The following is a 13652-nucleotide window of genomic DNA, read 5'->3' as shown; positions in this document are numbered from 1 at the left end:
TTATCCATCTTTGTAGAAATTTTTATTTGATATTAGAGGTTGTATATTATCTTCCTCTAATTTAATTTTTTGATTTTTTTTAAATTATCTATGGAAGAAAAAATCATAGATGCTACTCTCAATAGAAGTAAAAATAGATTTGCAACTATTACAAATCTTTATGAGTTTATCAGCACTTAAAGGATAGAAATTTCACATATTTTCAATAAGAATTATGGAGGTACTATTCCTATGCCTATAAAAGAAGTTCAAAGTCTATGGCAAGAAGTTATGCAATTGAAGAAAACAAGTAGATCAACCTCACAATGAAATTTCAAGAATTTTACTTCTATAAGTATGACACAGACAAGGATTAGTATGCTTGAGAAATTTGATGGAACAAAATTAAAATTTTGAAGATTTTTGCAACAAGTCAAGCTCTATCTAAGATTGTATTCCTTCCAATACCTCAATGGATTTACTCAAGTTGGATTCATAAGTACACTTCTATCAAGAAGTACTCTCTCTTGGTTTGCATCTTTAATGGAAAAGGATTCATGACTTCTTTGTGATTTGAATTCATTCCTAAAAGTGTTTGCTACCATATTCAAAGAAAGTGATTAAGAAAGAATAGCAGAGACCAAGCTCTTAACTTTATGGCAAGGATCACGGTCAGCTACCATATATGCTACTAAATTCCAAAACCTCACTTGTGACATGGACTAGAATGACAAAGCCTTTATCAATCAATTTTGATATGGATTGAAGGATAATGTTAAAGATTTGTTATTAACAATTTTAAAGGTAAAATCTTTAAAATAATTTATTGCTCAAGCGATTACATACAATAATTGATTATTTGAAAGATATCAAGAATAAAGATTTGGCTGGAGAGGAAAAAATCAAATAATGATAGCAATTCTTAATTTTTCAAAAACTCATTTATCAAAGACAAAACCAATGAAAATTAATATGGTATGTTTTAAAACTCTCATAGAATAGGAAAAGATTTAACGACATTAAAAAAAACTTATACTTATATTATAGAGAAGCTAAACACATTGCTCAACATTATCCAAAGAAATAATGCAACTACAAAATTAGAAGCATGGTTGCCAAAGAAAATGAGTTTTTTCAGCTACAACAAGGACCATGTGGCTAAAATCTTATATAACTCCAAATAAAGGTCTTATTTTCTTTTAAGATCTCTCACCTTATTTTACAATAGAAGTTTATTTAAGACCAAAAAATCACAAAGTCTTAGCTTTGTTAGATTCAAGAGCCTCAACCTGTTTTATAGACAAAGATTTTGTTAAAAAATAAGAGATATTGTTCATCAAGAAAACTAAACTTGTACATTTAGAAGTCATAGATAGTTGTTTATTATCTTCTAAAGATATTACGTTGTTATATTGTAGTTGCTTATAGTATGTAAAAATTAATTGAAATATATATTATAAGTCTTGATGTAGATTAGAGTGGTTAGTAAATAAATTTAAAGAAAATTGATATAAAAAAAATTATTTGGAAGTTTATCTATTTTGATTATAGTATTTATATTATATAAGATTTAGATATTTAGTATAAAGCATAAGAAAAAGTTGAATTCTAAAGATGAAAGTTTAAATTATTAAGAGGCTGATTAGGAAAGATGAAAGCAAAGTATGGTTGGATGAAGGCAAGGAGTAAAGATCTTCATTTCTATTGGTCAAATGTCATGCCCAATGGACTTCAAGGAGGCTGCCCAAGGCCTTATTAGGAGTTAAGGTTTCTCTTTCAAGGTCATTTGAGCATTGGAGGCTAGGATCACTAAGTTTAGGTTTTTGGATATGGTTTGGATGCAAATTTTGTGTGATTTGAAGTTTTTATGAAGGATTTGAAGTCGGTCAAAGTTAAGGTATCAATTTTGTATCTAATGTGTGTCTTTAGAACATAACATATACTTACGGAGAGCAACAAAGGATTGGCAACTAGAGTTCGAGAGAGCAATTTTTCAACTACACTTTTTATATATTATTTGATGAATTCTAAGCCTAGATGAAGGAGTTATAAGGCATTGAAGAAAACACATATAATTTAAAGACAATAAGTAAGTTGTTTTGTTGATAGTAATGGTTGGAGCCATATCTTGAGTTTCTAGATAAAATTTTGGCTCAAATTTTTTACAAGTGTTTATTATTAGATTAAAAAGCTATAGATCAATATTTTATTGTATTTAAGTATTTAATTTTTGAGATATGAAGAAAATTGCATGCAGATGTATGTAAGAAAGGGTTTGAAGCTACTACTAGGATTTTGGCAATATCTCAAGATTTGTAATGAATTTGCAGTTGAAATTTGTTTGAATAGTTGTTGAAAGTATTTCAGTACTTCATATAAAATTTTAGTTTTTTTGGATAGTTAGATCATGAGATATAAAGTATTGAAGATTAAAAAGAAAATTCCATTAGGATATATAAGGTTTTAAGATATTTTTTCATATATTTGGATGTTTTTTTTATACTTAGGCTTATGTTTTGATGTGATTGCCCTAAAAAGAAAAATATTATATATAAAATTATAATTTAATATCTTAGACTTGATTGAGCATTTAGTCTTAGCCAAAAGCCCAGTGCTTATTTAAAGCAAATTCTCTCTATCTAAACAATGCATAAGATTGTTCTTTTACATATAGTAATTAAAGATTATTATAGCATAGTAATATTTAATGTAATATAATTTCCATCTAATTTGGTTGTTTTAGGATTATATTAGTTAAAAAAGTATAATCCTCAAATAGATTGGATTTCTTGTAAATTTAATTTTTTTAATAGTTTAATCTAAAATTTTGTCAGCCAAGTAGAAATACATAAGTCTAATACATCCAAACTCTTATTGGTAGGTACAAGAGCTTTTATGCATGCCGCATAAGAAGGGTTATCTTTTGTTTTATATGCCATGACTATTTCTAATGGTAAAAAGATATCAATTGATATTTTTAGCAAATATTAAGATTTTTAGGATATTTTTTAAAAAAAATACAGATATTCTTCCAAAGCATCATCTTTAAGATTGTTCCATTGATTTTTACAAAAATTCTCAACTACCATTTAAACCAATCTATAGCTTATCACAAAACAAGTTAGTTGGAATCAAAGAGTATATTAATGAGAACTTGGATAAGAATTTAATTTGTCATTTTAAATCTCCAAATGAGGCTCTTATCTTATTTATGAAGAAAAAAGACAAATCTTTGTAGATGTGTGTAGAATATCGAAGACTCAACAAGATCAACATCAAGAATAAGTATCCTCTACTTTTGATTTCAAAACTTTTTGATCAATTGAATCAAGTAAAGATCCATACAAAAATAGATCTATAAAGAACATATAATCTAATATGTATTAAAAAAAAAGATGAATAAAAAATTATGTTTCAAACCAAATATGGATATTTTGAATATAATATCATGCCTTTTAAAATCACAAATATACTAGCTATGAACATAATTAAAAGCTCCAATGATTAATTACAATTCCTTTTGTAATTTTTAATATATTTTTATTAATTTTAATGCTAATATAATTAATTAATAGATCCAAATTAGTTTTTTAGTTCATTATAACTTTGATTGTATTTTTAGATTGTTAATTAGATAGATACTTCTGATTAGTAGATTGATTGACTATTTTAAAACTCAAAAAATAGCAAATTCAAAAGGTCTATGATTTTTTTTTGAATTGTTTTAAATTTTCTTTTAATAATAAAATTATAATTTTAGTAAAAATTTTCTTTTAATTCTTAGGAATTATATCTTAAATTAATCCAAAATCTTAATTTTCAATCCAAAAGCTAATTTTTAATTTGACTATAATTAGAAAGTACTTTAAATCAAATTACTCTATCTTCTTAATTAATTTTGAGATTTTTAAGCTTAAATTTTATTTTGCAATTTAATTGGATGAAAAATATAAAGTCCAATTGTTAAATTAATGATGATCTTAAAAAGATGGAGATAAGCTAAATTTTTTGGTGGAGTTTTCTCTCATAATGATTTTAATCACTACTTGAAGTTGAAAAAAAAAAAAAAAAAAAAAAAAATGAAAAACAAATCACAAGCATATTATTTCAAGGACAATTTACAATTAGGTTTTGGATTTTCCAAGATTTCATGCTTAAGGGAGTTTGAATTGAAGAATGGTGATCATGAAGGCTTTGTTGATAAGAATCCTTACTGATCTCTTAATTAGGATAATTAGAATTAGAATTCTAGTTGAAATTTATAACTAGATTAGCAAATTAATTAATTTAATGATTTAGAATTTCGATTTGGGCTTGAGAATACTTGATCTCAGAGTAAAAATGTGTTTTAGACACATTGATGGTGTTATTTTTTCCAAAATAGCATTAGTTTTTGAGATATAGGTAATTCCAAAATTGAAATCGGATTTAAGCTTGGAATCACTATGGACCTTTAATCTTGGTTAGGGATTTTTGATTCACATGGTGGAGATGTGTTTGCCACTTTTGGGCCTCTTCCCACCTGATTAAGAGGGCTTGGGTGGCCAAGCTCCCTCTTCCTCTCCATTTTCTTTCTTGTGGCAAAGCCATGGCAAAATATTTCTCTATTTTGTGAATGCAAATCTTATCCCTTAACCTTGTACTGCCTTAATTTTTATTTGTTCAATCTATCTATTTTTGTTTTCTCATCATGAAATTTTGTAGCCAAATTCTAATCACTCTTAGCTTTGTAACAGCATAAAGCATGCTTAATTTGGAGCTGTAACAAATGTTTGGCAAATTTTAAAGTAGCAAGGGTCTACTGCCCTTGGGAATGTAAAAGTATCAAGTTCAAAAATCCATAACTTGGTGATCCCTACTTCAACTTTGATGTAAAGTACTGCAATGAGTGTGCTTTGAAGTCTAATTTACTATAAAGTTTGAATCACTATTTTCTAATCTATAAAAAATTCGTAATTAATTGTTAAGTGAGAAGGATTTTGCTGCCCTGGCAGTTAGAACAATTGTCTTTGAAAAATCATACTTTAGTAGTTACTAAAGTCTTTGTGCTAAATGTTTTTGGAAAAGTAGCATTACAAAGTATATTTTTAGGAAAAAATAGAGTTGTGAACTTTGAATCATTAACCAATTTCAAATAAATTTTTAAGTAGAAGGAGGTCATATATTTTGCATCTCCACATCAATTAATATTGGCCTCTAATCTAAGTTATAATCTAATTAAATCAAATTTAAGTAAAGGAAGAAAAAACCACTCACATTAGGTGCTTTTCAACTTCTAATAAATGATATCTTTTCTCAATTTTTTGATGATTTTGTTGTTTGTTACTTGGATAATATCTTAATCTATTCTAATAATATAAAAAAGCATGAATTTTATATTTGTTGTGTATTACAAAAACTTAGAAATGTAAGATTATATGTCAATTAAAAAAGTGTATATTCCACACTACTCAAGTTGATTTCTTAGGATACATCATTTCTAATAAAGGACTAATGATAGATCCAAAGAAGATTCAGACTATCATGGATTGGATGATTCCAAAAACAATAAGAAATGTACAATATTTTTTAAGCTTTCTTAATTATTATTAGATCTTCATTAAGAATTTTTTTCAAATTTTAGCTTCACTTATACATTTGACTTATAAAGAAAAACTTGAATGGTATAAAGAAGCCAAAGCATTGTTTGATGCTTTAGAAAAGAAATTTATTTTTGTATTATTCTTATATCATGTTGATTTCTCGAAGGTATTTTTTATGGAAACAAATGAATCATACATTGCCTTGGATGCAATATTATTATAAATAAAAGTAGATAAAAAAATTCCATACATTAGCTTTTCATTCCAAAAAAATTTCAACATCCAAGATTAATTATAAGATTTCCAAAAAAAAGCTCCTTGCAATCATCGATTCATTTTAGAAATGGCATCATTATTTAGAAGACACCTTGAATCTAATCATTGTATATATAGATCACAAGAACCTCGAGTATTTCATGTCAACATGTGTTTTGAATTATTGCCAAGCTTTTTGAAGCATGTTTTTATCATGATTTGATTTGAAGGTTATTTATTGACTCAAAAAATAACCAAGTCTATTAAGCACCCTTTCTAGACCTTCTTATCTTACACCAAAAGAAAAAAAATGCATCTTTTGATCAACTAAGAATAATTTTCTTGAAGCCAAAGTATTTTTATCTTTGAGCAATAAAATCAACATTGATTGTTGATTCAACCTTTGTCAAGCAAATTCAATCAAGTATGTCCTTTGTTCTTCTTATCCATAATATCAAAAATAATTCTATTAAGTTTTATGATAATTCGAAGTTCAAGTTCAAGAAAAACCTATTTTATTTTGAAGGAAAATTATATATTCTAGAAGGTAGAGCATGATTACGTATTCTTCAAACTCACTATGACTTTTTAGCAACCAAACATTTTCGATATAATAAGTCTTTGAAGTTGATATCAAGAGATTTTTGGTGGCCTCAAATGTGGAAGGTAGTCAAAGCTTTTGAACAATCACGTGATATTTATTTAAGATCCAAAATTACTCACCATTAATCTTATAGACATCTTCAGCCTTTACTTATTCCAGAACAACCACGATCTTTCGATTCTATGGATTTTATCATGGATCTTCTAATCTTAAGTTTGTAGGATTCTATATTCATGGTAGTAGATCATTTTATCAAAATGGCATATTTTCTATTATATACAAAATCTATCACAAGTGAAGAAATAGCTAAATTTTTTCTTAAGAACATCTATTACTATCAAAGATTGTCTAAAGATATTATATCGAAGAGGAGGATTCAATATATATCAAGATTTTGGAGAATCCTTTTCAAGATTTTAAAAGTGGATATAAAACTCTCTATGACTTTATATCTCCAAACTGATATGTAAACGATATGGATGAATTAAGTTTTAGAGTAGTACTTGAGGTATACTATCAACTATAATCAAGATGATTGAACAACTCTTTTATTATTATTATAGTTTATGCACAATAATTTGGAACATTCTTCCATTCAATAAATATCTTTCTTTTTCAATTATGATTATTATCTATGACTTAACACTTTTGTCTTTTTAAAAGTTGATAATCTTATGGTACAAGATTTGATAAATTATTTATCAAAGCCCTTGTGATAAGTTGGACTATTATAGACTTAAATCTTTTCCAATTAGTGAATAAATCAATCTTGTTGCTTATTAATTATATCTACTAGAGTCTATGAAGATCCACCCCATATTTCATGTATTTTTTTTTGAACTATATAAGACAATGAATATCTCAGGAAGAAGACAAATGCTACAATTGAAAGTCTCTTGAAGATGATGAAATCAAGATGAAGACATTTAAGAACCACATGTCCTTCCTCCATTAGATGGTAAGATACAACATGTTTAGTATCATGACCTTGAAAGAGACTCCCGATGTTTGGTGATTTTAATAGATATAGAAACAACTCTTGACAATGTTCTAAATATTTTATTTGAAAGAAGTTATGAAGGCCTCAATAATAATCAAATAATATGGTAGTATTCTTGCTTTGGTATAGAACACTATCAATGGCTGAGAAGACCTATTAACTATCTTTGAAGAGAACAAAGATTAGACTATGTGGCAAATACAATTTGTCACATCTTAGATTTTATTAATATATGATAATCGCTCTTTGTGGAATTCCTCACTAGAATGGAGAGTAATATTATGAATATATATATATATATATATATATATATATCTAATAAATATCTGTATGATTAAGTAGAAATAGGTAAAAGTAATCAAAATTATGTTAATTTTATAATACCTTTTGGAAAAGCTTCATAAATCCTACTTTGACTTTACATGTATTTATAATTGATTGATAAATTAGAAACTTGATCAATAAATTAATCAAGTATTGATAGCTTAGAAAATAAGTTAATTATGTGGCGCACATATAAAAAACTTGCTTTGTAAGTTAAGATACATGTCATGCAACATTAACATGTTTTAGAGGTCCTAAAACATTCTACAATAAATGTCATATCTATTATTTAAATGCATCAAGAACAAATTTCTTTGAAAAAAATCCACTTGTTTTTTAAAATCTCAGTATAATATTTATTAGCAATACATATTTTAGCCAAAAAATAATTAAATTATTTGTTTATTAATTTTTTGGTAATTAGATACTTATAGCCAAGAATTACCATTTGGCTCAAACTATATGCTAAGTTTGTCAACAAATATTTTCCATCAATAAAGTATTTTTTGGAATTTTTTAATATTTCCATCTTCTTAAATATTACTACATCTTAATACAATCCAAGGCAATTTGTAATTAGCCAATGATATGGCAATTAAAGACATAAACAACTTGGATATTAACAAAACATCTCTTTTTTATGTCAAAGAATGCTTCTTCATCATTCTTTGGGGATTGTCTTAGAAAGATTTGTGGCTTGTCAATAAGTCTAATGCAACCTTCAAATCCTAAAAGACTAAAAGACTTATTAATTTGAAGCCTTTGGACAGTATTTGACTATTATAAATATTGTTGTTTAAGTGAAAGAATTGCCTAAATCACTTGTTTTGTAAATATACACACTATATTATTGCCAATATGTCAAATACTTTTTAAACTTTTATTGTTGGCTCCATTCCCGTATGACCTAAGATGCTCCAATGCTATAGCCAATTTTCAAACAATTTCACTTTGTAGGCAATAACTCTTATTTTTTTTAAAATGAAGTGGTCTTTGATAGCTAAAAGTACCATCTAAAAACCCCTTCTTGATATTCTTGCATAAAATAAACTATTATAAATATTGTTGTTTAAGATTTTGATATAATATTTTGAGTGAATATATAACAAGTACTATTGATTGTGTCATGAATCACTATAAGTTCTTTTGTATTATTAAACTCAAAGAAGTTGTTTTGAAATATGTTTTTAATCTTCATGCAATTTTTTTAGACATTTTATCAAATTCTTCATCAACTAAGAAAGTGGACAATATTTCTAACTCTTAGAGGATTTGTTATTTTTTATAGTGTTGAGGCATAGTGAGGTTGTAGTGTGGTATGCAATCAAAGAGGTTTAGAATTTGTTGTTTTGCAATGTGTAAAAGAAGGACAAAGTTGTGATGTGGTATGGAATAATAGAGATTTAGGATTTGTTAATTTTTTTTAGTGCAAAGGCTTGATAAGTCATTGGTGTGGTATGGAGTCAAAAGAAGAAGAAAGCTAAAGTAAGCAACATTCTTTGTGATATTTCATGCATCCCTCTTTTGAAATTTCAATTTCAAAATCACTCACCTCACAAGGTGGGTGATTTGGTGAAGTATCAAGTGATATTTCAAAATATCACTCAATACTTCAAGATATCATTATAGGTGAAATATCACCCAAAAACCTTAAGTTTGAATACTCTTAATATACATTTGGGAATTGCAGAGTGATTTCTCACATATTTCAATGTGTTGGTGTTCAATCAAATCAACGTAATTCCAATTTATCATAGATTTTTAGCCCATGTCTAAGCGGTCTCTCTCAGCTGGATTACACCAAAAGGTTCAAACCTCACGATTGTCTGGCACCACTTGACTCAAACTTGTCCCGCTTTGCTTTAGCCACAAGAAAACCCCAAGCAACACCCAGATTGCACAAATGTGGCATGCGTGACAAGACCCCATAAATGCAAATGGGAGTTATTAGTTTATCCAACAAATCACTTTGCAATACCACCAATGGGAACAGAAAAACCATGTTAAAGAGGCAAGATCATGTGGGGAAGGAAAATCATGGGAAAAGGGATCTAATGGCACACACTTGTGAATCATTGGATGAAAACGGTGAAGATGATATGCTGTGGGAGGATCAAAATCCACAGGTGAGTTGACCAGATAGATTTCTCCATTCATGAGAGCACAATAAATAAATGGAGTTGTGACTTGTTCATCGGAGGGATACAAAAAAAGACAAAAAGACAAAAGATAAAAACACAAATTTGGGGGCGTGACAATCAATGCCGGTACCGGAATGAAGATACCATTCCATTCATTCAAATGGTGGAGAAGGATGGCTCCGAGACGTTTTGCCAAGAGGGGGAGTAAGGGGGGGGACAAGCCAAGTCCAGGCTCAGACCCGGACACGGCATTCACTCGCACTGTCAAAGCTCTGAGGTACGTCGCCAATCTTTCGGTGACTTATCCAATCGCCTCTCCATACTCTTACCCTATCAGTGCCGCGTCTGGTCAGTTCAAATCACTCGCTTTCACACACTCCAGTTGCCTTTTACTGTAACGTCGCGAAGCTTTGGAACAATGCATTGGGAATGGAGAACGTTGGGACCTTGTTGGCTTGTAGCTAGACTGCAACCATGCAGTTTGAATTTTTATTAACGTTGAGACAGGTGACGGAGGATGGGGAGTGGAGGTGGGGGACCTTGTGGAGAGTTGCGCCTGAAAGGTTAGAGATGTTTTGAGAGGTTTGGGAATGTGCAGAGAGGAATTGGAGTGAAGAGTTAGTGTGTGGGTGTTGTTGGGAGATGTGTGGGGTGCTGTAGTTTGAAGGGGGATGACGATTGGGTGGATGGAAATGTGGAGGGATGGCGAGGTGGAGTTGTTTGAGGGCGATGACCGACCCAGGGGTGTTTATCATCGCAAGCCTCCGCGGCCTCGTGGGCGGGGACGGAAAGATGAAGTGGAGGTGAAGAGGAGCGCCGAGAGGCTATCGACGTTCCAGAAACTGGACCGGGAGATGGGCAGATTTGTCAAAGCGCAGGGAGGACTGCGAAGGAACAATGGCATGCAAGGGTCCGAGGAGGATAGCAGTGTGAGGGGTGTGAGACATGGTGTGAAGTGGAAGTGGGGGTGGATGTTTGAGCAAGACAGTCTTTACTGGGATACGGTGCGACGACAGAATGTGTCCGGTGGTGAGGAGGAAGATTCATGGCGGGCGCGGTCACATGGGATACTTGATGCTGTGGATGCGAAAGATGGGAGCTGTGTATATGTCTGTGATTCTAGCAGCGAGTTTGAAGATGATGGCGTTTTGCTACATCCCTGTAACATCGACCATGATTCTGCTAGCTCGGATACGGAATTGAAACTGCGTCGAACGCATGCTCGTGCAAGAAAGATGGGTGGCAGACGAAAGGATATGAAATCAGAGGTTACTCGTGGCGCTGGGAAGTGTATTCCGAGGGTCCAGAATTATATGACCGACTATGAGAAGAATGATTGGGAGTATGCAACGACGAACCAAGACTGCCCTGCTGTTCTGGAGGCTAAGTGTGAAGTGTTGCAAATGGAGAAAGACCTTGCTGATGAAAGGTTGCGGCATCAGAGTGCAGAAATGGCCCAAGCTGCAGAGATGGCGCACTGTCTGCGGTCAACAGTCCATACTATCCTTCAGGTAAAGTGTCCGTCCAGACTGATCCTCTTCGGCTTACAAAAGTTACTCTTGAGAAATGTCATCGAGATACCAGTCCCAATGTTTCTTGTTTCTTTCTCACTTAACTGAGTGTAATTGAGCGTGCTTTAATGAGAGTTGTCCATCTCTGCCTTGTGTGGTTGGCGGTTTTGGCAAAAATAGAATTCTGGAGACTGCTGAGCTCTAATTTCGTGATGTGTTGAGTCATAGGGAGCTAAAAGAGGTATCGTATCAGCTCCCTGTACGCCTGGTCGGCATGGTGTGGAGGACAGTCCTGGTCTCCAACAAAGACTTCAGCGCGTCCAAACGTTTAATGCGCAGCGTGATCTTGAGGATCAAGCCAAAAGTTTTCAGAGCAGGATCGAAAAACTCCGACAAAGATCTCAGCTACGAAGTGCAACCTCGTGCATACCGAAAGGCCTTAATCAAAAGGTGAATATTAGCAGCTCGTCGTCGACCACACAAGTGGTGAGTATCAGATTCCATTTCCATATTTTGTATTAATTTCATAATGCTGATGTTAGCTGACGTTTTTACATCTGGAGCAGGATCTTCACATATTTTCTGCTCAATAACGCAGTTCTCTGATGTTTGCTTGTGCTGATAATTCCGATTGAAAGGTGCACATGCGTATATGGAAAATATGGAGTGGTACCATTTAAGGGTAGTTTTTGCATTATCCGATTATTTGCGGCTAACATCTATGTGATTGATGATCCCTGTTAAAGGTCCCATCTGATGGGGAAGAGTGGGCACAAGTCCAAGAAGTTTTGAAGCAATTAAGAGGCAGGACAGGATCCTTACAGCAGAATTGTGAAAATTGGGAAAAGCGGGCCTTCTTCGCTGAGGCGAAAGCTGCTTCCCTGCAGATTGAGGTACACTGCTCGAGACACCTAGCTACGGATAGAAATCTTACATCTTGCTAACCTGCATATTTATGAAAACCACGCCGAAACAAAGTTAACTTGCTATCTCAAGCATATCTGACCGAATAGTCCTTCGTTATGTGAACATGTACCAGGAGGAGAAATGGCGGGTGGAAGTTCAGAAAGCCAAGGAAAGAGTAGAAGACCTGGAACAGGAGCTTGTGCAAGTCAAAGCTACTCTCGAAGAAGTCAGAAATCGCCATGCTCTGGAGCAGAGCCGCTTGCTGGGCTCTGGCAGTAACCATGGATACACTTTTGTTTTGCAGCCGATAGTCACTAATCATGGGAGCGCCAGATGCATATGCGCCGTCTCATCTGATTGTGAGGGTCATTGCCGGGACTCTGGTTTCATCAATCACTCAACCTGTGGTGATCACCCTTTCGCAGCTGTTTCAAAGGATGCCACTATCGTTAGTGATGAAATATCTGCTGATCATGAACCTGCAAGTGGTATCAATGCCATGGCTGCACCTCATACCCCTGTTTCTGAAGAAGAACGGAGCCAAACAAGCTCGCAATGCAGCAGCGGTAGACACAGATACGAAGGAGTCTTGGAAGGCGACTGGGATGAGTCTCCAATTATTTCCACTATAGATGCTGAACAATCCAGCGTTCACGAAACTTCGAAATCCGAGGTGGAGAAATCTCTGTCACAAAAGTGGTTCAAGCAAAGACCCAAGAGCAGAAGAACTGCCTGTGACGTGGGAATCTCTGAGGGTCGTTCAACGCTTGGAAAAAGCCCCATTACGGGCAAAATCCATGAAGCGGGACGGGGATTGAGTGGGCCAAATGCTGCTGTTCGCAGGGTGGGACCGGTGCTCGGTGGCAACATGAAGGCGGTACCTGGCGCTTTTCTTCTCGAGAAGAGAGCACCCCTGAAAGAAATCAAACGCAACCTTGCAACCGAAATCGAATGTACATAGCTGCTTCTGGAATGCTTTTGCGTGTGTACCAGGTTAGAGTTGACTGAATTATGGACACCTACCTGAGAACAGGCGATCATGTCAGGCTTGTAGTGATGTTTTTTTAGTTTACATATCCTAACAGTATTTGGTGCCAACGGAACTTACTGATTGCTGTAGACTGCCGCATCAATCCACCATCTATCCAAAGACGTGGATGCCCCATACGTATGATTCAGCATCTGTAATGTATATTATGAATCGACGAAGGCATTCGCAACAAATTTGAGTTTCCACAGTGCCTGTGATGCAAGATTTAAGTTCTAAGCTTGCATGGACGTTGGACTAAGGCTATGCTTCAAAGCAACTGAATATCTCATCACTAACTGAGCCTTTTGTGGAGCAAAGAT

General features: G+C 32.9%; 1 protein-coding gene across 2 annotated transcripts; it reads left to right on the top strand.

Moving 5' to 3' along the window:
- The first annotated feature begins 10119 nt into the window (after positions 1 to 10119).
- Positions 10120 to 13609, top strand: LOC112285562 (uncharacterized). 2 transcript variants are annotated; one of them, XM_073535731.2, is made up of 5 exons: positions 10120 to 11396; positions 11625 to 11882; positions 12143 to 12289; positions 12436 to 13295; positions 13542 to 13609. In XM_073535731.2, the coding sequence occupies exons 1-4, from the start codon at positions 10557 to 10559 to the stop codon at positions 13261 to 13263; spliced, it is 2073 nt and encodes a 690-aa protein (XP_073391832.1). In that variant the 5' UTR covers positions 10120 to 10556; the 3' UTR covers positions 13264 to 13295; positions 13542 to 13609. The 2 variants fall into 2 exon arrangements, with proteins under 2 accessions (XP_073391832.1, XP_024382255.1); XM_024526487.3 differs by lacking the exon at positions 13542 to 13609 and having other exon boundaries at positions 12436 to 13536.
- Positions 13610 to 13652: the final 43 nt, after the last annotated feature.

The sequence above is a fragment of the Physcomitrium patens genome, chromosome 8, assembly GCF_059467195.1.
Source record: "Physcomitrium patens ecotype Gransden chromosome 8, ASM5946719v1, whole genome shotgun sequence".
NCBI classification, from domain to species: Eukaryota; Viridiplantae; Streptophyta; class Bryopsida; order Funariales; family Funariaceae; genus Physcomitrium; species Physcomitrium patens.
Note: the sequence above shows the minus strand (reverse complement) of the source record. Positions and strands in the feature narration are given on the sequence as shown.

What these genes read in the sequence shown, in the direction of transcription:
- LOC112285562 (XM_073535731.2), top strand. Translation starts at nt 10,557, where the DNA reads ATGACGATTGGGTGGATGGAAATGTGGAGGGATGGCGAGGTGGAGTTG. An exon ending in CGTCGTCGACCACACAAGTG is followed by an intron (nt 11,883 to 12,142) that starts GTGAGTATCAGA and finishes TCCCTGTTAAAG; the next exon opens with GTCCCATCTGATGGGGAAGA. An exon ending in CTGCTTCCCTGCAGATTGAG is followed by an intron (nt 12,290 to 12,435) that starts GTACACTGCTCG and finishes AACATGTACCAG; the next exon opens with GAGGAGAAATGGCGGGTGGA.